Source organism: Schistocerca cancellata, chromosome 5, assembly GCF_023864275.1.
Source record: "Schistocerca cancellata isolate TAMUIC-IGC-003103 chromosome 5, iqSchCanc2.1, whole genome shotgun sequence".
NCBI classification, from domain to species: domain Eukaryota; kingdom Metazoa; phylum Arthropoda; class Insecta; order Orthoptera; family Acrididae; genus Schistocerca; species Schistocerca cancellata.
The window spans coordinates 474,822,940-474,850,157 of record NC_064630.1 but is presented as its reverse complement, the minus strand read 5'-3'; the positions used below and the strand labels follow the sequence as shown (position 1 = coordinate 474,850,157).

General features: G+C 42.2%; 1 protein-coding gene across 3 annotated transcripts in view; it reads left to right on the top strand.

Moving 5' to 3' along the window:
• The window catches only part of LOC126187308 (proton-coupled amino acid transporter-like protein CG1139), a 1,061,389-nt gene extending 1,035,083 nt beyond the window's left edge, over window positions 1-26,306 (top strand). For all 3 annotated transcript variants that reach the window (XM_049928307.1, XM_049928309.1, XM_049928308.1), the window contains 8 exons: window positions 9,697-9,827; window positions 15,839-15,982; window positions 16,130-16,402; window positions 20,063-20,147; window positions 20,438-20,710; window positions 21,150-21,328; window positions 24,444-24,619; window positions 25,263-26,306. In XM_049928307.1, coding sequence (XP_049784264.1) covers window positions 9,697-9,827; window positions 15,839-15,982; window positions 16,130-16,402; window positions 20,063-20,147; window positions 20,438-20,710; window positions 21,150-21,328; window positions 24,444-24,619; window positions 25,263-25,510 — 1,509 coding nt within the window. In that variant the 3' untranslated portion in view covers window positions 25,511-26,306. The remainder of the gene's footprint in view (window positions 1-9,696; window positions 9,828-15,838; window positions 15,983-16,129; window positions 16,403-20,062; window positions 20,148-20,437; window positions 20,711-21,149; window positions 21,329-24,443; window positions 24,620-25,262) is intronic.
• Window positions 26,307-27,218: the final 912 nt, after the last annotated feature.

The following is a 27,218-nucleotide window of genomic DNA, read 5'->3' as shown; positions in this document are numbered from 1 at the left end:
TAGAAGAAGGGATCGGTTGGTAGGACATGCTCTGAGACATCGAGGGATCACCAATTTAGTATTGGAGGGCAGCGTGGAGGGTAAAAATCGTAGAGGGAGACCAAGAGATGAAAACACTAAGCAGATTCAGAAGGATGTAGGCTGCAGTAGGTACTGGGAGATGAATAGGCTTGCACAGGATAGAGTAGCATGGAGAGCTGCATCAAACCAGTTTCAGGACTGAAGACCACAACAACAACATACTCTCTATTATGAACCCCTCCTAGTTCAGCAAATTTATATTTTATATTGTTTGATTTGGGTAATGCCTTGAGTTCACGTTAAATATTTTTAAACAATTCATTGACCATGCCGCCTCTTTTCATGGGCGAGAGAATCATAAAGAACAACTTTATTCACTTCTGGTGTTTTGTTGAATTCTGGGAATATAAAATTCTGGTTTGACTAAAAAACATATAACTCACTGAAGTAGTATCCTTTTCACCTATTTATTGTAGCTTCGAGAACGAAAATTTAACGCGGCTGCGAGCATGCGCTCTTCATGCGACGGTAGGTAGGTTTTATAATGGAATTTCTTTTATTTCTGCGAATGATCATAAAACGTTTAGTCCTTAGACTACCCGTTTCGGTCAAGGATGGCCATCTTCAGATCTGCCGTGAAACATCGCAAATAGATTTTACTTTAATTGATTTCCGCCAAATAGCATCAAACAGGTTATGTCGCTTGCAGTGGCGGTTAACTATTAATAGTGGAGATCTTTAAACAGGTGTTTAATACAATGAGCTGATGGACGTATTTGGCGCCGTCTCCGTCTCCGTAAAGAGGGAGAAAACTAGAGCACCCAGACAGTAAATTTAAAATAACACGTATGTTCATAGATTTAGTTCCGCTGGAAGCGCAAAATAAAACTGCGATACTATATCACATCCCTTCCAGGTGCTTAGCAGGGAGCGAACTGCAAATACAATTTGTTACGAACGTGTTAACAATTTGTATGGAAGGCTGACTGGCTTTACAGCCGAGCAAGTAAGGCATGGGAAATTAAGTTTCAACTTTCTGTCATAACTATCTTGGAGACCAAAGGCGAAAGAAATACATATTGACCTTAATGATCAAAGCCTGCTTAGATCCAGCTCTATAGACGGGAAAACCTCTGTCGGGAGACGAATTATAACACTACTCCTTCCGAGTAATGCTCCAGATCTCCGTGTGTAATGAGAACGTACAGAACTGAATAACGTCATTTTCGATACAAAGATTAAATGTTCTTACTGTAAGATTAAGTGAAGAAAAATTGTTCTCTTCATGTTTCACTCACTGTTCGTGAGTTGCCTAACACAACGAATGTGTCACGAAATTCTTTTTTCAGTACATGGTGAATTCCATTGTTACATATTCATCCCCGACGAAAACCCATATTTACCCAGTGTGCTCCGTTGTTTTCAAGTTTTTAATAATTTTGAAGCGGTTAACTACAGGAACCTCTGATCAAAACCCAATATTTACGCAGGGGGTTCCGATACTGTGATTGTTGAAATACGTACGATTTATGATATCATAGTCCCTACACGGGTAGATAGCGTCACATGTCGCTGCTGGCTAGTTTATTCCGCTCCTTTCCACTTCCCACACGGCACTAATTTTTGATTTGTGTCGCATCTATATTGTGTTCGCAACTGGTAGGACAAGGTAGTATGAAATAAATGTTTTTGAAAAAGTCGGAAATCAAAATGTATTGTGAAAAATCACCACCTCAAAAAGGGCTCGAACGATTTGGTTGATTTCTTTTCCTTTATTTTTTTCTAATGTTCGTAGTTGTCGATGGTAATGATCGATTTGGTATTAAAAAAAATAAAAATAATTTTCTCGTTCAGTTTGACAGTCATATACCGTGTGATCAAAAAGTCAGTATAAATTTGAAAAATTAATAAGCCACGGAATAATGTAGATAGAGAGGTAAAAATTGACACTCATGCTTGGAATGACATGGGGTTTTATTAGAACAAAAAAAAAGTGAACAAAATGTCCGATAGATGGCGTTGGACAGCAGGTAACTGCTACCGTGACGGGTGAGAGGTACGCCGATATGTTACAGAATCGCATCATCCCCAGCCTGGCTGATAAACACCTGCTGAAACGCACGGTGTTTATGCAGGATGGCGCTCCACCCCATATTGCTAGACGCGTGAAAGGTGTCTTGCGCGCGTCGTTTGGTGACGATCGTGTGCTCAGCCGCCACATTCGTCATGCTTGGCCTCCCTGGTCCCCAGACCTCAGTCCGTGCGATTATTGGCTTTGGGGTTAACTGAAGCCGCAAGTGTATCGTGATCGACCGACATCTCCAGGGATGGTGAAAGACAACATCCGACGCCAATGCCTCACCATAGCTCCGGGCATGCTTTACAGTGCTATTCACAACATTATTCCTCGACTACAGCTATTGTTGATTTTTTTTTTTTTTTTTTTTGTTGGGTTTAAGGGCGCTCAACTGCTGAGGTCATTAGCGCCCAGTCACTGTTGTTTGAGCACATGGAATCTGGTAAAACAAGGGGATGGAGGGGACACCAGAAGGACCCGACAAAGATGCAGACAAAATAAGTAAAAAGATTAAATGTCCTTGGACAAGCCAGTTAAAGTTATAAAACGCAGAATACGAGCAGCTGCTCGAGCGTCATCAGCTAAAACATCCGGTAAAGTAGATGGCAGGGACAGGACAACACGAAATTGACTAAAACGGGGACACGACAATAAAACATGGCGCACTGTTAATGCCTGACCACAAGGGCACTGCGGGGCTGGGTCACCGGAGAGCAGGTAGCGGTGGCTAAACCGGCAATGCCCAATCCGCAACCTGGTCAGAAGGACCTCCTCGCGCCGAGATGGTCGGGAGGATGTTGTCCAAGCAGTTGGTAGCGGTTTTACTGCCCGGAGCTTGTTTCCTTGGAGGGATGACCAAGCATCCCACCACAACGACACAAGCCTCTTACAGACATCCCCACGAACGTCGGATGACGGGACACAATGGGAGGCTGGCCGAGGCAGGAGGACTGCAGCCTTGGCTGCAGCATCCGCAGCCTCATTCCCAGGCACTCCCACATGTCCGGGAACCCACAGAAAGCTGACAGAACCACCGTTATCAGCCAAAGAATGGAGGGACTGCTGTATCCGTTGTATCAAGGGATGGACCGGATAGGGAGCTCCAAGGCTCTGAAGAGCACTGAGTGAGTCAGAGCAGAGTACATATGATGAATGGTGGTGGCGGCGGGCATACTGAACGGCCTGATGGAGAGCAAAAAGCTCGGCCGTAAAGCTGGAACATTGGTCGAGGAGCCTGTATTTAAATGTGGCGGCCCCGACGACAAAGGCACAGCCGACACCATCGTCAGTTTTGGAGCCATCGGTGTAAATAAAGGTGTGACCGGCAAGTCGAGCACGAAGTTCGGCAAACCGTGAGCAATACATTGCAGCCGGAGTACCATCCTTCGGGAGTGAGCTGAGGTCGAGATAAATATGAACCGGAGCCTGGAGCCAAGGTGGTGTCGGGCTCTCACCCTCTCTGAAGGTGGTAGGGAGGGCAAAATCCAATTGTCGAAGCAGGCGACGGAAGCGGACTCCGGGGGGCAGCAGGGCAGACACATACAACCCGTACTGACGGTCGAGAGAATCGGCGAAGAAGGACTTGTAAGAGGGGTGGTCGGGCATAGACGACAGCCGGCAGGCATACCGACACAGCAGTACGTCGCGCCGGTAGGTCAACGGTAACTCGGCAGCTTCAGCATAAAGACTCTCGACAGGACTAGTGTAGAAGGCTCCGGTCGCAAGACGTAACCCCCGATGGTGGATGGAGTTGAGCCGGCGTAAGAGGGACGGCCGAGCGGACGAGTAGACGAAGCTCCCATAATCCAGCTTCGATCGGACTATGGACCGATACAAGCGAAGCAGGACAGTGCGATCCGCTCCCCAAGATGAACCGCTAAGAACTCTGAGGACATTAAGGGAACGTGTACAACGGGCCACCAAATAAGAGACGTGTGGAGACCAACACAGTTTCCTGTCCAACGTGAGCCCTAGAAACTTAGTTGTGTCCACGAATGGGAGAACAACGGGACCGAGATGTAAGGATGGCGGAAGGAACGCTTTATATCGCCAAAAGTTGATACAAACCGTCTTTTCTTCAGAGAACCGGAAGCCATTTGCCACGCTCCATGAGTAGAGGCTGTCTAGACACCGCTGAAGGCAGCGCTCCAGGAGGCATGTTCTCTGGGCACTGCAGTAAATCGCGAAGTCATCGACAAAGAGAGAGCCTGAGACATTAGGTGGAATGCAATCCATAATGGGATTGATCGCGATGGCAAAAAGGGCTACGCTCAAGACGGAGCCCTGAGGCACTCCGTTCTCCTGGAGGAAGACGTCTGACAATACGGAGCCCACACGTACCCTAAACTTTCGATCCGTTAAAAAGGAATCAATAAACAGGGGCAGGTGACCGCGTAGGCCCCACCTGTGCATAGTGCGGAGGATACCTCCTCTCCAACAGGTGTCATAAGCCTTCTCCAAGTCGAAGAACACGGCTACCGTTTGGCGCCTTCGCAGAAAGTTGTTCATGATGAATGTCGACAAGGTCACGAGGTGGTCAACAGCGGAGCGGCGGCGACGAAAGCCGCATTGGACATTAGTAAGTAGCCGTCGAGATTCAAGAATCCAGACTAACCGAGCATTAACCATGCGCTCCATCACCTTACAGACACAGCTTGTAAGAGAAATGGGGCGGTAACTAGAAGGAAGGTGTCTATCCTTCCCGGGTTTGGGTATAGGAACAACAACGGCGTCACGCCAACGCATGGGGACTTGACCTTCGGTCCAGACGCGATTGTAGGTACGGAGAAGGAAGCTTTTGCCCGCCGGAGAAAGGTGTGCCAGCATCTGAACGTGAATGGCATCCGGCCCCGGAGCAGAGGACCGGGACAGTGCAAGCGCACGTTCGAGTTCCCGCATAGTAAAGGGGGCATTATAGGTTTCCAGATTCAGCGAGTGGAAGGAAGGTCGCCGAGCCTCTTCTGCCTCTTTCCTGGGAAGGAAGGCAGGATGGTAATGGGCGGAGCTTGAAACCTCCTCGAAAAAGCGGCCAAAGGCGTTGGCGACAGCCACCGGATCAACAAGGACCGCATTACCTGAGGTCAGGCCAGGTACCGAGGAGTGGGCCTTAATACCCGACAGCCGGCGCAGGCTACCCCAAACGACGGAAGATGGAGTAAAACTGTTAAAGGAGCCGGTGAAAGAGGCCCAACAAGCTTTTTTGCTGTCTTTGATGACTCTACGGCATTGCGCTCGGAGTCGTTTGTATTCAATACAATTCGCCAACGTAGGATGGCGGCGAAAGGTGCGTAAAGCACGTCGTCGAGCACGGATAGCGTCTCTACAAGCCTCGTTCCACCAGGGGACGGAAACGCGACGTGAAGAAGTAGTACGAGGAATGGAACGTTCGGCAGCATGGATGATAACAGCCGTGAGGTATTCGACCTGACTGTCACAACTGGGAAAATCGTGGTCCGGAAAGGTCGCCAGGGATGAGTAAAGTCCCCAGTCAGCTTTCAGTATGTTCCAGCTCGAAGGACGTGGGGATGGGGTGTGGTGCAGGAGACGAACGACACAGGGGAAGTGGTCGCTCGAATAGGTGTCAGAAAGGACATACCACTCGAACCGACGGGCAAGAGTGGTAGAACATATCGAGAGGTCCAAGTGGGAGAAGGTATGAGTGGAGTCCGAGAGGAAAGTCGGGGTGCCGGTATTGAGGCAGACAAGATTGAGATGGTTTAAGACATCCGCCAAGAGTGAGCCTCTTGGACAGGATGCAGGAGAGCCCCAAAGGGGATGATGGGCATTGAAGTCGCCAAACAATAAAAACGGCGGGGGAAGCTGAACGATCAGGTGCATCATGTCAGCCCGACTAACGGCAGACGACGGTGGAGTGTAGATGGTACAAACTGAAAAAGTAAAAGCAGAAAGAGTAATGCGGACAGCTATTGCTTGGAGTGGGGTGGTCAATGGGATGGGATGGTAATAGACATCGTCCCGAATGAGCAACATGACCCCACCATGAGCTGGGACACCGTCCACAGGGGTAAGGTCATACCGCTCCGAGGTATAGTGGGTAAAGGCAATACGGTCAGTCGGGCGCAACTTTGTTTCCTGGAGTCCAAGGACGAGCGGACAGTTCAGGCGGAGGAGCAGTTGTAATTCCTCCCGATGAGATCGAATACCTCTTATGTTCCAATGAAACAACGCCATCGCTAGTCAAAAAGTTGGGGGAACGAGACGGGGGAAGAGCTGGTCACCTCGACGGCCGTGGAGGGCCAGGTTGCGAGGGAACAACGCTACAACCGACGGGAGGCGGATCCGGTTCCATCGACTGGTCGCCAGCTGCGGCCGCTGTCCCTGGTTGTGTAGGAGGGGCAGCATCATTTGCCGACGATAGGTCAGCTGAGCGCCTGGCAGCAGAGCGTCCCGGCGAAACTGAGGACGGCCGGGAGCGGCGACTCACGGATGGAGCGTCAGTCGAAACGCGCCGGGGTGGAGAGGGGGATAGAGATTTCTTCTTGGAGGCCTTCTTGGAAGGCCGAGGAGGCACAGGGATGGTGGGCTGGACCCGAAGAAGGTCCTCACGCGCGGGGTCCGTTTTGGAACGCCGGACCTCGGAAGCCGGGGTCCGGAACGTGTCCCCGATGGACACCTGAGAAGAGGATCGCTTCTCAGGTGGCGTGTGGGGAGAAGGAGGAAGAAGGATGGCCCCTGGGGCAGAGGGGGTGGGGGCCACGGGGGAGGAGGATTTGGAAGGGAGGGATTTGGGAGGCGGAGGCAGAGCCCCCTGATGGGCGGAGGAAGCGGAGGGGGGACAGGAGAGGGGTGAGGATACCGCGGAAGGAGTGGACACAACTGAGGCAAATGAAGTGGTCAATGGCACGGGATGGAGGCGGTCGTACTTCTTCCTGGCCTCAGAATAAGACAGCCGATCCAAAGTTTTGATTTCTTGTATCTTCTTCTCCTTCTGATATGCGGGGCAGTCTGAGGATCTAGGCGAGTGGACGCCAGGACAATTAACGCACCGAGGTGGTGGGGTGCATGTATGTTCCTCACGAAGAGGACGGCCACAATCGCCACAGAGGGGCTCAGCCTCACACCGTGACGACATGTGCCCAAAGCGCAAACACCGAAAACAGCGCATAGGAGGCGGAACGTAGGGTCGCACGTCACACCGGTAGCACATTACCTTTACCTTCTCCGGGAGAACGTCCCCCTCGAAGGCGAGGATAAAGGCCCCAGTGTCGATGCGACGGTCTTTGGGGCCGCGCTGGACTCGCCGGACGAAATGCACGCCTCGGCGCTCCAGGTTGGCCCTGAGCTCCTCATCAGATTGTAGCAGGAGGTCACGATGAAAAATAACCCCCTGCGTCCTATTGAGTGCCAGATGTGGGACAATGGAGACTGGGATGTCCCCTAGGCGGTCGCACGCCTGGAGCGCCGCCGACTGTGTGGCGGACGTGGTCTTGATAAGTATGGACCCTGAACGCATCTTGCTGAGAGCCTCGATTTCCCCGAAGATGTCCTCAATGTGCTGAACAAAGAACATGGGCTTGGAGGTGGCGAATGTCCCCCCATCGGTTCGAGAACAGACCAAATAGCGGGGGAAGTACTTCGCTCCAAGCCGGCGGGCCTGTCCCTCCTCCCATGGAGTGGCCAAGGGGGAAGGGGCAGGAGAACCAGATCCAGAAACGGTACTTTTTCTTTTAAAAGACTCGGCCGCAGAGCGACCCGATACGTGGTGACGTTTCATCTGCGAAACGTCCGCCCCGATACCACCCACTCCGACCAGGGGCTCTCCCCACGGGCGCCACCCAGCCGCAGCAAGGGCCACCTGGCAGGATGACCATTGCCGGGAGTCCTGATGCCCCAAGGAGACGGGCATCTACTCCTTGGCTGACGTGGGGAGGGTGCAGCTCAGGTATCGGCAGTACGATCCCTGTGTTGTCAGGGGGCTACAACCTAGAGGGTACATGACGACCCCACCACAACGGGCTGGCTACCGTGCTGGATTTCTGGTGCCATGGAAAGTCCATCATGATCGCTGGTGCAGATGGAGACGCACTATGGGCGTAACTGGGACAACCCAAAAGGCGTTTAGGCCCAATTTGAGTAATAGTGGGTATGGTTACAACGCCGGTGCAATGCTGAGTGCCAAGGTCGGAGTGCACTTAGGACCAGTGGTACACCATGTAAGGTGTCCTTCCCCAAAAGGCTCGTACTTCTGTAGAAATTTAGAAAAATGGAGGTCAAACCCCAAGGGGGACCATCACATGGAAGGCCGAAACAGTTGAAACTCCTTTTAGTCGCCTCGTACGACAGGCAGGAATACCTCGGGCCTATTCTTACCCCGGACCCGCAGGGGGGCAGCTATTGTTGAGGAATTATGGTGGACATATTGAGCATTTCCTGTAAAGAACATCATCTTTGCTTTGTCTTACTTTGTTATGCTAATTATTGCTACTCTGATCAGATGAAGCGCTATCTGTCGGACATTTTTGAACTTTTTTTTTGGTTCTAACAAAACCACATGTCATTCCAAGCATGTGTGTCAATTTGTACCTCTCTATCTACATTATTCCGTGATTTATTCAGTTTTCAAATTTATGCTGACTTTTTGATCACCCTGTACGTACCACACAAATACACGTGTAATGTATAAAGGGGAAAACTTGTTACCGAGAATCTCGAAAAGTTCTTGACCGATTTACTACGAATTTTTGCACGACAGTGTAACAAACTTTCGGACATAGGCTGTACATTTTTGTAATAAGCAAAGGGTAGTTACCACAAATCTCGAGAAGTTCTTGACCGATTTACCTCCAATTTTTACATGATGTTTTAATGAACATTTTGATGGACATACGCTATATTTTTTGTAATATATATATATATATATATATATATATATATATATATATATATATATATATGTGTGTGTGTGTGTGTGTGTGTGTGTGTGTGTGTGTGCGCGCAATATAAAAAGGGGAAACGTTGTTACCAAACATATCGATGAGATCTAGACGGATTTACGTCAAATTTTTACACGATACTCTGCTGAACATTCAGACGGAAATCGACATAGAGAGGGGGGAGGGGGACAGATAGAGGGGAGAGGAAGTTATGCACAGAGAACTGCCGGAAAAAGAGGGATTTACAGAAAGAGAGAGGGGTGATGAGAAGATGGGCAGAGAGAAGGGAAACAAGGTTTCAGGATGTATATGCAATCACCATACATTTTTAGCCATTGCGTAGCATTGCCGGGTTTGCTAATTTTAAATAAACGTAATAGCATATTTCTTGTTAACAGCTGACATGTAGCGAGACAATACTCGAAGTAACAATACCCAAGAGTTCGTACGTTTAATACACTTACCGTAGCTGCAAATACAAATACCGCTGCCAGGCCATGTAAACACAAGACGAGCGGCGGCGCCACAGTCTTGTTGATCGACATGCAACCGCTGTAGCGTCGCCGGAAGGAAGTAGTTGCGAAGTTCTGCGCGTCATATCGCGAGTTCCCGCTTGCTGAGCGGCTTCCTTTCCGCCAGATACTGTAGTACGCTCGGTGGAGGCAGATTAGCATGGTACTCACAGCTGTTGGTCTTGGTCGGCAGGGCACGACGACATCGTCTTACGGCACCAACCAGCACACCGTCGTCAACGTGAGCGACCTCAAAGGCGCCGCCTGCAACGGCAACGCCGCCAAGACGCCGCAGCAACAGGCACCGCCTCCCGCCTACAACAGGTGAGTCAAATAACAAATATTATACGCTTATGCAAGTGGTGATCCCGCTATTCATCTTCAGCTAGAAGATCCTCTCTTTATCTGTCCAGTACTTGTAGAGATGACAGAAATTATTGTACTGTTTGTGAGTGCCTTACATGTTAGAGCTTTCTTTTCCATTCTTGGCTTTATTTACAAACTAGCTGAGAAGCCTGGCACTGACCTGGAACTTTTTTGCCAATTTTTTTTATTAGAAATGGAAACCAAAACTGAGCTGTTCGTAGTGTAATATTGAAGTCGTTCCATTTATGTTTTCGTGAAATTACCCTTGAACAGTCGTACAAAGAAATGTCCAAAGCTTACAAATGTGTAAGTACATCTGCTTCGCGTGCCTACAATGCGATTTTGTAAACGTCTATACGGCAACGCCTCTTCATAACTCTTATAGTTGGCTATTGTTTTCGCCTACAGCCGTTGGCGATTAGCTGTTGGAAGCTGTCAAAAGCGCTGTCAGGTTTCAGGGATTTCCTTAAGTGGCCTCTGTTGTAGGAGTGTCTTAAATAGTAAAGAACGAATGAATGCATGACGCGGCAGTTCTTCACGCTTCTCAAATCTCAGGAACTGTGATAGGTAGGTCGTTCTTATCCTACAGAGATTGTTGTCCGACGGTAAGGAATATATGCACAAAGTTTTTCTGAAGGGGATCCCCCTCCCCCCCCCCCCCCCACACACACCATTTAGTTTTCACCAAGATGTTCAAACGGCAAAGCTTTCAAACAAGTGGTTAATATTTTTTCTATCTACTGACTGACAGTTTCTACCCAGTGGACCGATCGTATCAAGCATTCGATAGCATGTCAGTATTTGCTAATACGCGTAGTCAAACTTTCCACAGAAACAGCTGGTCACTGTAGAGACAGAGTACACTGCAGATCAACTCACACCGCCTCATAAACTTGTCATAAAGATGCTTGAAACTGCATTATACCGACAACCGTGGACGTTTACATTTAGCGTTGCGACCGGATTTTCTTGCGAAAAGCCTTAATGTGAAACCCCCATTTTTACAAACAGGAAGGCTACTTTTTTTCGTTGTGCAACTCCAACTGGTCTGGAAACTACAACGAATAGGTATGGATATCGGAAAAGATTAAAGATTCATCAGATATTTTTCAGAATAACTTAATTTGGAGTTTACCGTACCTAAGTATTCCCATCCCCTATCTCTGTCCCTAGCATCAGAGTGCTCTGCAGTTCTTCACTCGAGGAAGCGCCATGACTGAGGCGGGGGACAACATTATTAAATAGAGTTCGCTTCCATGGAAAACGAAGACAGCGTTGGTAAACGTAATTCTTTGGGCTCTACCACTTTAGGCAGAGCAGAATGAATTTCTGCTCTGACTACTGATTCAAAGGTCCGGTTTTAGTTTTTGTCCCCCTCTTCGTTAACTTCTAACGATAGTTCCTAGTTTTGAAAAATTAAAGTTGTTCTGTGGTTGGAAGTCCACTTAGACTACAGGTTCAGATGGAAAGGTATTAGGTCTGCTCAAATGTAGAATAGCAAGGGCACACACGTTCAAGAGCAAAAGTCTAATAAATCACTGTGGTATTCAAACCAACCTTCGGGTTGGCAGTTTTCTTTCCTGCCCAAATACTTCAATTTTGATTCAGTTAGCTGAGGTTCAAAAAGGGAATCATTAACCATTAATCGTGTCTCGCTTTTTCTTTTTAGAAATTACTTGAGGTAAACATAATCGTGTGGTTTTATTGTCTCGTGGTGTGGAATTAGCTGACAACGTAATTACGGAGGGACTTTCTACAAGAGGTGTATTTTAAATCGGTCGGCAGATTTTTGTTGCAGACGTTTGAAAATATTTTCTGTCCTGTTTCAAACACATGGGAATTCAGCTGTGAAAGTAACAATTGTTAAATTGACAGTTAAAGGCACATAATCAGTAGTGATTTCTAAGACACTGTAGACTCACTATAAGCAATAACAAAATCCGTTTTTGGAAATGAAGCGACAAATAAAACATTGTTCGCATCTGAGCAACCATACTTCACATTGTACCTGATACAGTAGTGTGGACACGTACTTTTCGCCTCTCACAGCTGGAGTAACATAAAATAAACATTTTCTTTGTTTATTTTTGTTACAACAAAATTCTAACACGTGGGTCCACCCCTAAGCGTTCTACATCTACATTTATACTCCGCAAGCCACCCAACGGTGTGTGGCGGAGGGCACTTTACGTGCCACTGTCATTAACTCCCTTTCCTGTTCCAGTCGCGTACGGTTCGCGGGAAAAACGACTGTGTGAAAGCCTCCGTGCGCGCTCTAATCTCTCTAATTTTACATTCGTGATCTCCTCGGGAGGTATAAGTAGGGGGAAGCAATATATTCGATACCTCATCCAGAAACGCACTCTCTCGAAACCTTGCGAGCAAGCTACACCGCGATGCAGAGCGCCTCTCTTGAAGAGTCTGCCACTTGACTTTGTTAAACATCTCCGTAACGCTATCACGGTTACCAAATAACCCTGTGACGAAACGCGCCGCTCTTCTTTGGATCTTCTCTAACTCCTCCGTCAACCCGATCTGGTACGGATCCCACACTGATGAGCAATACTCAAATATAGGTCGAACGAGTGTTCTGTAAGCCACCTCCTTTGTTGATGGACTACATTTTCTAAGGACTCTCCCAATGAATCTCAACCTGGTACCCGCCTTACCAACAATTACTTTTATATGATCATTCCACTTCAAATCGTTCCGCACGCATACTCCCAGATATTTTACAGAAGTAACTGCTACCAGTGTTTGTTCCGCTATCATATAATCATACAATAAAGGATCCTTCTATGTATTCGCAATACATTACATTTGTCTATGTTAAGGGTCAGTTGCCACTCCCTGCACCAAGTGCCTATCCGCTGCAGATCTTCCTGCATTTCGCTACAATTTTCTAATGCTGCAACTTCTCTGTATACTATAGCATCATCCGCAAAAAGCCGCATGGAACTTCCGAGCGGCAAACACATTGCTTTCCGCTAAAGACAGTTACTAGACCGTGTCTATAACTTACAATCGCTGTTTTCGATTTCTAGGAAGCACCTCCCTTACTTCAGGATCACTGAAGTCAGAGGCACCAACCCCCCCCCCCCCCCTTCACCCCCTCGTCGCCCTCCGACGTTTTAGTTCTCATATGACTGAGGTTGAAAGAGGTAGAGATATAATCTCTTCAATTAACTGTATTTTAGAGACGTCCAGTCCACATTCACACAGAACAAATTACATCAGAAGTAACAATTAATAAAATAACCTAACTTAGGGCCTCCGTTGTTTAGAAGATGCTGAACTTTACACAATTCATTCAACGTATCTTAACATGTAACGATCCAGTCACACACCAAGCGTTTAAAGTTCTGCTTGTAATGAGATCACAGAAAAACAATTTTCACGTTGTGAACTAGAACGCATCGCTTCCGGTCATCTCGTATGCCATTATCAGGTAACTCATTATCTGAATATATTACTGCTAGCTTCGGAAACACAGAACCGCGACAGTTTAAACAGCCTATCTACACGCAGGATGTGCAGTGCTACGTTCGAATATCCGTCAATTTAAACAATTATGATAGTGAGGTGGTGGAGTGGTACAATGCTGAATTCTTGTTGGGGAAGATTGTGGTTCAAATTCCCGGCCGACCGTCCAGATTTAGATTCTCCATGACCACTTAAGGCGGAAACTTGGTTTGGTTCCATTGAAAACGTATGGTTTTCTTCCCCAGTCTGCACTTTTGCTCTATCTCTAATGACTTTGTCATCGACGGGACAAAAAGCCCCAGTCTCGCATCGTTCCTTCCATAACAAGCATGTGACAGGTTCGGGATGCATAATACCAGACTTACATTAAGTAGCTCAGCAACCATTACAAACTTCTAACCTGCATAGTGTTCGAAAATCCATATGCTGTGGTTCAAAGTATAGTTTACTTCAGATGCTATTTTTATATAAGAATTTTACGCTTTTTATCTAGACGCACACACACCAGGAAGTATCAGCGAACTTGTTTTCTCCAAGAATAGTTGTTCCCTAGGAAGTGATCATGTATAAAGTGATTCAGAATCTTTGCATCCAACGTCTATGGGCGATAGATCACATCATAGTGAACCACCTTTTCTAGGACACAATTTTCGTTGATGCTTCTTGTTCACTGGGCGCCATTTAATAATGGTTATGCCACTGAGATGTCGGGGAGTAGGCTCTCTGCAGCCTGCCTATCCTATGTGTATTTCCTACGGAAATGCCGTGGGGCTAGGGCCTCCCGTCGGGTAGACTAGTCGCCTAATGCAAGTCTTTCGAGATGACGCCACTTCGGCGACTTACGTGTCAATAAATGATGATGATAAGGACAACACCCAGTCCCTGAGAGGAGAAAATCTCCGACCCAGCCGGGGATCGAACCCGGGCCGTTAGGTATGACATTCCGTCGCGCTCACCACTCAGCTAGCAGGGGCGGACTGTATTTCCTATAATCCAGTAGTTTCCTCCGTGTTTTCTAAAAATACTTTCCCGCAGAGACTCATTCTTAAGGTTTCCTTGTTGAAAATCATGCCGGCTGGAGTGGCCGAGCGGTTCTAGGCGCTACAGTCTGGAACCGGGCGACCGCTTCAGTCGCAGGTTCGAATCCTGCCTCGGGCATAGATGTGTGTGATGTCCTTAGGTTAGTTAGGTTTAAGTAGTTCTAAGTCTAGGGGACTGATAACCTCAGAAGTTAAGTCCCATAGTGCTCAGAGCCATTTGAAACTTTTTTTTTTGAAAAATCACTATCAATTGACTGCCATAGACCGTACGCAACTGCAGCACACTCAGTTAGTATACATATTACTACGTCCGTGAAATCTCGTCCCAGGACCTGCAAAGTCAATAAAAAGGGCGGGTAGCGTCACTGGGAAGTGTCAGTAAACAATGATTTGCGAAACTGCTACTCCTGTTCATGCTAATGATTTATTTATTAATAGTTTTCTCCATTCTCAAGAATATCGTTTTTCTTTTGCAAATATTTTTCTACTTTCTTGCTGCTTGCTATCCCCAATTTTCCATTTTGTCACCTTTAGATTAGATTTTCTTTCATTCCAATTGATCTGTAGTGAGGAGGTCCTCCAGGATGTGGAACATGTCAGAAAAATAATAATACATGACAAATATTTACAACTATAACAAATAAGCTAATGTACCATTCCACAGGTCCCAAGTGGAATGATCGTCATTTTTAATTAACACTATATCAGTCATTTTACAAATACTAATGCACTGAATTTAAAATAAAAAGTTTATTTATTTATAAGGTAATAAACATGTAATACAACTGCTATAATACTTATTTACAATGAACACATTACTGCACTGAAATTGTGCAGAAGTTTATATATATATATATATATATAATCAGTTGGTTTTACTGATAAATTCATCAATGGAGTAGGAGGAGTTGGCCACCAATAAATCCTTTAGGCTTCTCTTAAAGTGAATTTCATTGGTTGTTAAGCTTTTTATGGCTGCTGGCAAGTTATTGAAAATGTGTGTTCCTGAATAATGCACACCTTTTTGTATAAGACAAAGTGACTTTAAATCCTTGTGAGGATTATTCTTATTTCTAGTATCTGCCTTGTCTTCCACACACCTCTACCTCAAATTCATCCTTGTTTTACATATATCATTTACATCATCATTCTCTCTGTTCACTTGTGTTGAATCTGGTTGTTTGTTCACCTTCCCTTTATCTTCCTACTGCCCTTCAGTACATATTGCTGTCAATTTTCCAATATTAACTAATTCGTTTTTGTCACTTTTACTGCAGATGTTCTTCAAACTTTGAATGTCACTTCTTCTAGTAGTCCTTTCTCCACACTTTGTGGTACTTCTCCAATTCTCTCTTTGTGAGAAATATATTCTAACCATCTTCCAATATGTGAAACATACGGGGCCTACATCATACATTCATTTAAATTCGCTGTTGTTTGTTACAGTATCAGCAGCAAGGAAGCAGAAGCTGCAGGATATGGAGCTAGTACAGGCATCTTCACTGTGGGGGATGCTTTATCACGGAAGGCGAGTGCAGCACAGCAAGAGTACAAACCACATTTAGAGCGTGATGTCGAAAAGCCTATCACGTAAGTATCTCTGTAGCATGTGTGTTTTGTTTTGAGTTATGTTAATTGTATTTTATATAATTATCCCCATTAAGATGCAGCAATGCAGTGGTGATACTGGTACCTCACACGCTTAACACACTTTTTCTGGCCGGATTCTGTTAACAGCAACATGGAGACGTTGCTGCACCTACTGAAGGGCAGCCTAGGAACAGGCATCTTGGCAATGCCAAATGCCTTCATGCATGCAGGATATGCTGTGGGTATAGTTGGAACATTTATCATTGGAGTGCTGTGCACCTACTGTATCCATCTCCTAGTGAAGGCACAATATGAGCTCTGCAGGCGGCGCCGTATACCCAGCCTAGGCTACCAGGAAACTGCAATGGCTGCTCTTGAGGAGGGACCTCGCTTCCTTCGACCTCTAGCTCCATACACTGGGTAAGAAAGCTGTGCCACAGTTACTCACCATTTTATACTTAAAGGCGGATTTTAAGACAATAGTGACCTCGTGGAAAATTCCTCCAAGAATCTAGAAGCACTTCATTGAATTTTCCATTATTTTTATAGTGCTTGAATTCTTTGTGTTCAAAGCAGCTTCTCTCTGGATTCACTGAAAGTGCAACTGCTGCTATTCAGTTTGTCATGGAATGGGTGAGCAGGCATTTCATTTTTAGCATTCATTTCTTACACCTCAGTTAAAGGAATTTCCCAATCTTTCTCAATAGCTACATGCTTCTCATCTTTTCTTCTAAAAACTAACTCACATTAGTATGTATGTTCCTCTTACACAATTTAAAACGAAACAGTCGACGTGCAGTGATAAAGTATAGTGTTTGAATATTTTCAAAGTATGTTAAATATTGTGCTTCCCCATAGTGTTGTATGAAATTTTGCCATTATTCAGCTGGGTATCATTGCATTATCCTTCACTTCTCCATTATTTTGTGAGCTTAGGTCAGGTGACCAAAGGCCAGAACACTTTCCGTCTACTGAAATTAGATCAGCAATACATCATTTTAATTCAGTGAGATGACGTACTAGATGCAGTTAAACATGAGATGTATTGCTAGTGCAAACACTGAACTTCCAGCATTATTTTATGTATGTGATGTATTGCTAGTGCAAACACTGAACTTCCAGCATTATTTTATGTATGTATGTATGTATGTATGTATGTATGTATGTATGTATGTATGTATGTATGTATGTATGTATGTATGTATGTATGTATGTATGTATGTATGTATGTATGTATGTATGTATGTATGTATGTATGTATGTATGTATGTATGTATGTATGTATGTATGTATGTATGTATGTATGTATGTATGTATGTATGTATGTATGTATGTATGTATGTATGTATGTATGTATGTATGTATGTATGTATGTATGTATGTATGTATGTATGTATGTATGTATGTATGTATGTATGTATGTATGTATGTATGTATGTATGTATGTATGTATGTATGTATGTATGTATGTATGTATGTATGTATGTATGTATGTATGTATGTATGTATGTATGTATGTATGTATGTATGTATGTATGTATGTATGTATGTATGTATGTATGTATGTATGTATGTATGTATGTATGTATGTATGTATGTATGTATGTATGTATGTATGTATGTATGTATGTATGTATGTATGTATGTATGTATGTATGTATGTATGTATGTATGTATGTATGTATGTATGTATGTATGTATGTATGTATGTATGTATGTATGTATGTATGTATGTATGTATGTATGTATGTATGTATGTATGTATGTATGTATGTATGTATGTATGTATGTATGTATGTATGTATGTATGTATGTATGTATGTATGTATGTATGTATGTATGTATGTATGTATGTATGTATGTATGTATGTATGTATGTATGTATGTATGTATGTATGTATGTATGTATGTATGTATGTATGTGATGAGACTTACCAAACAAAAGCGCTGGCAGGTCGATAGACACACAAACATACACACAAAATCTAGCTTTCGCAACCAATGGTTGCCTCGTCAGGAAAGAGGGAAGGAGAGGGAAAGACAAAAGGATTTGGGTTTTAAGGGAGAGGGTAAGGAGTCATTCCAATCCCGGGAGCGGAAAGACTTACCTTAGGGGGAAAAAAGGACTGGTATACACTCGCGCACACACACACATATCCATCCTCATATACACAGACACAAGCAGACATTTGTAAAGGCAAAGAGTTTGTACGTATGTATGTACAAAATCAGTAAGTCTAATGGAAAAGACATCATAATTGTCGCAGTGTAGCATTAAACATTGTAATATGATTGAGCTGAGGTAATGAATATTTCCATAGCAAAATTTGATTGGTACATCAAAACACTACAGGTTTTTTCTAATAGATTATATAGATATCTTTCCATACAATTAATAAGTATGTGATTAATTCATTTCTCACATCTATTTCTGGATGTTAACTCACTGCCTCATTTCCCATTTGTCATAGAATATTGTCAATTAAATATCAAGAATTTGTTGATAATAGTTAATATCTATAGAACCTGGATTATAGTCACATTGCTCATTACACATTTCACTTCTGAAAACACATTTTTAACATTATATCGTCATTTACACACTTCAGATTTTGTGCTAGTCTTGATAATGTTTTATAAATTTTTCTCAGAAAAAACAACCTTCAAAACGTTAATGTGCAAGTAGAATCAAGAAAGAAATGTTGTTTGTATATCATCTTGGAAAGGATGTTCACAAAATGTATAAGACTACATACCACGAGACTAACACACTGGCATACAAAAACACCACTATCCCTCTTACACAACCCTGCTTTTACATTTACCACCTCATAGCATTGTGTGATTTCATTGACCTCAGTAATATTACCAGTTGTCTATATACAGGAAAGGTTAAGATTTCTTTAATATGAACACATTTCTTGCCAGATCAGCACCTCTGAACCCAAATATCGTGATGGTAGTGACTAACAGGACACTCTCACTCTGTTTGAACAATTGCATCTGGGATTTCAAATTTGCTGCCTGTTCGACAGATCATCCTAAATTCACTCATACAAATAAGCAAATCTATCTTTGGCAGTAAGTGTATTCACATGAGCATGTGACTCCTAAGATCCATGTATTGTGTATTAACTCTCATTCTCTATAGCTTATACTTATTCTGAAAATCACAATTTCATGCAACATTTTACACTGACACACACTTTCTCATTGTTGGCAAATCCTACAAAATTTTCTTTTTTTTTCCCCTCCAAGTCTTGCCCCCCCTTTGTCAAATACAACATCAAAACTGACTAGTGTCGAAGTTTTCTAACATAAAACTGATTGCCATCTGATAGATATTCAGTTTTCTTTCCAACTCTTCTATTATTCTTGTGACCAACTTACATACATTATGTATCAGTTATATTGTGTGACAGTTCTCACATTTATCTGTCCTTCTGTTACTGATGTAGTGAGGATCATATTTCTCCAAAAGTCTGTTGGGGTGTCTCCTATATCATACATTCTACACAGTAATTTGACTAACCATTTGGTTGTTCCAAATCTTCCAGAAATTCCAAAGGAATATGTTTGTATCAACTTTGCTTTTCATGATTAGGAATCCTTCAAAGTCTGAGAACTTCAGCTGCAATGTGTATCTACATATCTTTCATTCAAACTGTAGACTTTAAATCACCTAGGTACCACATCTTGAATGTTAAATGTCTACAAAACATATAGGATATTATAATGCTCAAACAATCTTCAGACAGTATCAAAAAACTCTGTAATGCTATCATCCAGTTTACACACCAGACAGTGTCCAAATCTGGTGTAGATGAGAGTAGACTTACTTGTCTGTTGTATAACCTGGGTGTTAACAGAGTTACCGCGTTCTGTTATCATTTGTTTAAAGTTTAAAAATCACGAAATCTTCATTTTTATGCATACTTAATGTCAAAATGTACTTAACTGGGAAATGTTTGTCATCTTGAATCAAAATTGTTTTAAAATTTTTTTAATTAATAAAGTAACAATATTTTTGTTAAATTTCAAAAATAATTTCATTTTTCTAACAGTCTGTAATTTTTGCAGGCACATTGTGAATGTCTTCTTGCTGATCTACCAGCTGGGAACTTGTTGTGTGTATGTTGTATTTGTCAGCAGCAATATAAAATCAGTAAGTATAACAATAGCAATGAGAAGTTTTCATTCTCTTTAATGTCATGTCAACAACAATATCAATTTTAATAGATACTTTGTAAATAATTCGTACTTCATTGATAATATTGACTATTAGGAACATAATTACTTTCATTGAAGTCACCAATAGTGGTCTGGGAAGGACCATTTTTCCAATATAAAGTGAATAATAGTCCGCTACCTACCCTTACATCAGGGCTTTAGCACTATTTATGTGATCAACATAGTACGTAATCTTCTAATTCAGATATATTATTATCATTATAGGTGGTTGATGAATACTACAGTGGGCTGGATTTAAGGATGTACATGCTGATTTTGCTGCTGCCATTGATATTGATCAACATGGTTCGCAACCTGAAACTTCTGGCACCATTCACAACACTAGCGAATTTACTCACTCTGATAGGGTTTGGCATCACACTGTATTACCTGGTCAACAGTGCTCCTACACTTGCAGACAAGGAGCCTTTTGGGACTCTTAAGGGTTTGCCCCTCTTCTTTGGAACTGTGCTTTTTGCATTAGAAGCAATAGGTGTTGTAAGTATCTAACACACTACATAAAAATAGGTTAAATGTGACTCATTAAGCTAAGTGATCAGTGATATTAAAGAATAAATTCAGGCCTTAAATAAGAGTAACTTCTGAAGTATGGTGCTATGAATTGACACAAATTTTGAATCTAACATGAAATAATATCTAATGGAAAACCCCTATGCCACAGGTGAATATGTAATTAAACAGGAGGCATGTGTGGGCTATTACAGAAAGTTTTAGTTCATTGTTAAATATGTTTTATTTGCAAGATAAGTAGTGATAGACAAATGTTGATTTCAATAACTTTATGCAGCAATACATACAGTGAAAAAGGCTTAACTGGGGAAGATTTTGTTTCTTGATACTAAAACTACACACTCATAAGTCAGTTTTATCACTCCTGTGTATTTAATTCTACAAAATATTTTTAAAATTGTTGCAGATTCTGCCTCTGGAGAACAGCATGAAGACACCAAAGAGTTTTGGTGGCTCACTGGGTGTACTTAATAGAGCCATGGTTGTCATCATAACTTTGTATATTGGAATTGGATTTTTTGGTTACATGAAATACGGCAGTGGTGTGAAAGGGAGCATAACACTTAACCTCCCTAATGAAGAGATGTAAGTGTCTAGAAGTTATGCAGGTGTATCTTAAACTTGATGTTCAATACTATTTTGTCTAATAATAAGAGCAGCATTAGATCTGACTGTGTCTGCTAAAATATCTTGGGACAAATTACATTATTTGGGATCTATTCTTAATTTGAATTAATTACCATTAATTTGAGCCCTCACTAATAAAGGCGTGCACACGAGAGTTGTGGATTTGGGAATACTTAAGTAGGTGTTTCCTGTCCAAGGTTGCAGCTCCACAGCTTAATTTGCTTAAATGAAGTGATGTTTAAACAACTTTGTGAATGACACACTCACTCAGTGATATTGATTTGGTGTTTGCTCCTAATTCTGATAAGTCAGAGGTATTGATCCAGACTATATGGGTACCCTTGTCCTCCAAGTTGGGGGTTGTGTGTGGGCACTGTAAAAAAGAAAATGGTTACAAATGTCAAGAAATAGTCTCAGATTTGGTATGGCTCAACAATGGAAACAACTCCAGAAAGTTGAGGATTAGTGCTTCAGTATCAAGGAAAATCACACACTGAAATTTGGTGCTGGGAATTTAAGGGAACTCTGCATACCTAGAGTGGTGAAGCTGCTGAATGAACTGAGTAGGCACGGGCTAGAGACAGTGGCACTGCAAGAGATGAGATGGCTTGGAGCAGGATGCGCAAATACAAGATCTACAGCTACTTCTGTAGTGGAAATAGAGGAGGTAAACAACAGCTAGCAGTTGCCTTTGCAGTAACCAACAGAATAAGAGGTATTATCATTGACTTTAAGGCTGTATAGGAAAGAATTTGCTGGATAACAATGAAAGGAAAGTTTTATAACTTATCAATGGAAGCCTATCATGCACCTACAGAAGGTGGTGGTGGTGGTGGTGGTGGTGGTGGTGGTGGTGGTGGTGGTGGTGGTGGTGGTGGTGGTGAAAAAGGCACATAATATGAATATCCAGTATCAATTTATAAAGATGATCCATCATATGATATGAAAATGTTCCTAGGTGGTGCCAATGACAATGTAGGGAAACAGGTGTTTCTAAGACACGGCATTGACGCCCCCCCTTTGTCAACACCATTACTCCAACAACAGAATGGGACTAGTCAATCTGTAAACTTCAAAAATCCAAGAATTATAAGGAGCTACTTACCTCGCAAAAACATTTTTAAGATTGCCTAGAAATAACCCAACCAGAACACACACAACCAAGTAAGTCACATATCAGTGGATACCAGATGTAAAGGTTTGTTGATAATGTAAAATCTCAGAGGTGCAGAAATAGGATCAATCCACTGCTGGCAGCTATTCATGAAAGAACAAGAATGCAAAAACTGCAGGAGAAGAGATGCAGACCAGAAAATATACACAGATCTACTGAAATAAGATTACATTACGGACACATACTCAATTGAAATTCAAAACAGGTTTGTTGCTCTGGAAGAATAGGGAGATTATGTAGACAGACTGATGTCCTAGCTCAAAATCGAAGTTGGGCATGCTAAAATGTTATAGCTGACTAGCAAGATGAAAGAACACCATTGGGATACATGGAGCCAGATAGAGAAAAATTCTTCAAACAGAAATGTGAGAGCATGTTAACTGCAAGACGTCATTTGCAGAAGAGGATTGAATAGTAGACAATGCAAGTGACTTTTAAGACAGTCATTTTCTTCAAGAAAGGATATTATGCAAGGGTTGATACGTTCAAAGATCAAGGAGGACAAATGATAAAAGATCAAATGAAAACTATGGAGGAATAGAAAATCTATTTTGAAAATCTGAATATGGACGGCACGATCAACAGTGGTGTGACAGCAGCATGGTGGTAATAGTGTGTAGTAATGTTACAGGGTAAACTGTAAATGGGTAATGCAGCAACCCCTGTGGCCTATGCAGATGGTGCAGCTTTCATAGCACAGAATGAGCAAGATCTGGTTTATATGGCCAGTGTGTTAATGGAAGAGGCAATGAGAGCAGGCCTGAAGATGAATATGAATAAGACCAAATGTTGTGAGGAGAGGGGACGATGACAGACCTCTGGATGTAGCTGGTAAAATCTTTGAAATGGTAAGAGTTCAAATATTTTGGGGCAAAACTTGGTGAAAGGGATTAGATAGACCAGGAAATGGTGGCAGTAATCCATGCAGGAAACAGACCTTTAGAGGTCCACAAAGATTAGGCTCTACAGGACAGTAACATAACCTGTTATCCTATACAGAGCAGAGACCTTCACTGTGACACAACAGATAGAAAGAAAACCCCTGACATTTGAGAATGCTATTCTGAGACAGATGTCTGGGGCAATGAAGGATGGAGATGACTGGAGAAAAAGGAAAAGTCACAAATTGCAGCAGTTGTACATAGCACTGGACTTCGTGGCTGTGGTTAGAGAAGACTGAAGTGATTTGGGCAGGGCATGTAATGCATCAAAACGCCAGATCAGCAGACACATAGTGGAAGAAGACATCAGAGGCCTGATAAAAACAACTTCGAATCAATGCACTGAACAAGTATCTTGCTGCATCAGTGTTCCCACCTTCACCCTAAGCAAAACCAGTGCAGCATCCAAATGATATTAAGTCCTTACTTTGATTTAGGTGCACCATTCATTTAAAAATGGGTATAAAAGCAATGTTTAGCAGACATACGAAGAGGTTACATTTCTACAATAATATTAAGCTTCATACTTATTCATAATATTCCAGTCACATCTGATTTTGGGATTCTCACTGTATTTCCCTTCTCATACAGAGATAAGGAATACTTAGCACTTAAAGTTTGATACTTCTTCATCAATGTACATAAAACTGGCTAATACAAATTCTTAGCTTATGACGAAAAACATCAGTTTTTCGTCCTTAAACAAAATCACTTTCTTGACAATGACTTGCTAAATAGTCTTTGAAAATAACATAGGCCTTTACAGATGAATTGTTTGGATACAGCTCTTCTGGAAAATGGCAATATATGCTTGTGGCTAAAAAGTTTAATAATGCAACTTTGGCACAGATACATGCTTTTGAATCTCTTGTTTTAGTTCCCCCATTAATAAATTTCACTAGAAGTACAGAAAGAAAAACTCACTGTAAATTAACCCTTGATTAAACTTTGTTTCCAGACTTGCACAGTGTGTGAAGATAATGTTGGCTATCTCAATTTTTATAACTCACAGCTTACAGAACTATGTGGCCATAGATATAACATGGAATGGCTACTTGAGTGAAAAGCTTGAGAAACATCCTCATAAAGTTATTTTTGAATACCTTGTTCGTGTTGCCCTGGTCATTGTCACATGTAAGTACAAATGACTTTAACAGCATATTGTAGACTAAGTGCAATACATAATCAACTACACTAATGGTTGAACAAAATGTCACACAGAAACTATCCATACTCAAAGAGTTTAACTTTTGACTGGTTGGGGGGGGGGGGGGGGGAAATGCAGTAAGTTGATAATTGTGTGATAGCATCAATGCAAATAAGGGAGGGTGCTCAGTGGAAATGTGATAATCAACAGCAGATAGACAAATTATAAGCCATCTGGTGGTGAGAGCCAAGCATATTCATTAAAATGTTCCTGCATGTGGAGTCATGAGGTATGCTGATATTGAATAGATAAACTCAAAATACCTTGCTTGTTTAGTAGAAGCAAACAAGTGTTGTTTTTAGGATGTATCCTGCTGCAAATCATAATATTGTACTATAATAACTTCTGCCTGCAACTGTTCTTTATAAAAGGTTCATGCACATTACTTCAATACAGAATTCGAATACAGATATCATAACTTCATTGTTAGGTCATTACTACAACTATCTACATCAACCATGTTACTACAGCATAACATATGACATAATATACGTGTGTGTGTGTGTGTGTGTGTGTGTGTGTGTGTTTTATATCTGTTATTAAAATGATAAAAATGGTTCTTTTTTGCAGTCCTGTTGGCTGTTGCAATTCCAAATCTGGAGCTGTTTATATCTCTGTTTGGTGCCCTCTGTTTGTCAGCACTTGGAATTGCTTTCCCTGCAATAATACAAAGCTGTACATTTTGGAACAAAGAAACCACTCAACTCAAGTTTGTCTTAATGGTTATGAAGAACAGTTTCCTTGTCCTGTTTGCAGCACTGGGTCTTATTGTTGGAACATACATATCAATTTCAGATATAATTAAGGAGTTCAGCTAAGATAGTATTGTAATGAGTCCTACAAACTTGTTGGGACACCAGTTTTAGGCTTCCAAAGTTTGGAGGGATGAGCACCATTGTTCATAACTTCTTTCTTGTAAACCTGATTCTGCCAGAAATTCTGTTGCCCCTAAACATGGCTGTTACATTACAAACTCCTATACAGCTGTAGTATGTTTTATCTGACCACATTTAGATGCAGTACCAGTTCTCAAATAAGAATGAAGGAAAAAAGAGGCAGCAGTTGAAGGATGTAAAATAATGGAAAGCTCTGTTCAGATGTGTTACAAAACACTGCAGGAGCTCTGGTCTGAACTATTGATTAGTTAGGGCAGTATTACTGAACCATGATATTATTCTACTTAGTCTGTCATGGCAAGAAAATGCGATGACAATACAATAAAGTCTAGTGGTGACTAATGAAAGTGAATCACACTGAGCAATTTAGACCTTTGTGCAAATGATATAAAGTGGTTCAGCATGTCCTCATGAAATATCATGAGAATCCACAATAAGCCAAATGAAGTGCCCTCACTTCCATGTGCAATAATATTGTGCTCTAGTAATAAAACTGGTTGGCATTTTAGTTGCCTGTAGCATGGCTACATGAAAATGATTGAAAACTGTTGACTACCACAATTGCAAGAGTTAGGAAAGTTTTTGCTAAAGTTAATGTGAAAAATTTATGAAACAATGTTGAACAATACTAATTAGTTACCTGTCATACTTCAGCAACAGTTACTACTGTAACTGCAACAGATTTATGCAGTAAAAATACTCTCAACGAAGAGGGTTAGGGAGGTGGGTGGGGGGGGGGGGGGGAGGGAGGGAGTGGGGAAGGGTAGAGAGAAGAAAAGCTTTGATACAAAATATTTATCATCATAGCCCTCAAAATTTAAATCTCACTGAGTACATAGTTCAAACTTTGTTTTACTCCTGACTAGGTCATAAATATTGATGTGCAATGTTGGGTTATAAATGCAAGCAGTTTACTGTGCAATAATTTTTACCAGAAATGATGAAATTAATTGTAAATGCTGTGGAACTGATTTCTGTTCATGTTGCTAGAAGTTCAAGCAGTCTTCATTCAAATGAAAGAAATTAGTGTTCATTAGTATAGTGGAAAAGAGCTTTCCATTGTTAACAAAAAAAAAGGAAGCTGTGATAGGAATAAATGTTAGTTGATGACATTACCACAACAAAGTAGCACAATAAAAAGTACGTCTGGTGCAGAATGCAAAAATAGCATCATATGTAAAAGTCCATAATATTTGACAAAATGGAATAAATTGTTCTTGTGTAAGAGTTCTAGATACAGTGCAGCCACTTCTAAGAATTACCTGTTTTTTCCTAAGATAAATGCTCTATGAATGCCTTAAAACACTTTTTAGAGCTGAAAGAAAATGTGTACCAGGTCATAAATTCAAGTCCCAAAATAAATTTTAAGTACAGCAAGAGTTAAGATAGTTAATTTACTTTGAATTTTCCTAAAATTTAACGGTGTGGATATTTTTGGGCACATCCAGTTGCAAATAACTTCGTGAAAATTTGCATAGTTTCCAGATAAAAATCATTTGTCGCAAATAGTTCAAACTAAGGTGACACAACTATTTTCCAGAAATGGAAATCAATCTGTTTTCAAATCACAATAATGTTAATGGTGCTCAGTTGTAGATGTGACAATTTTGTATATTAGTGTATATCTTGT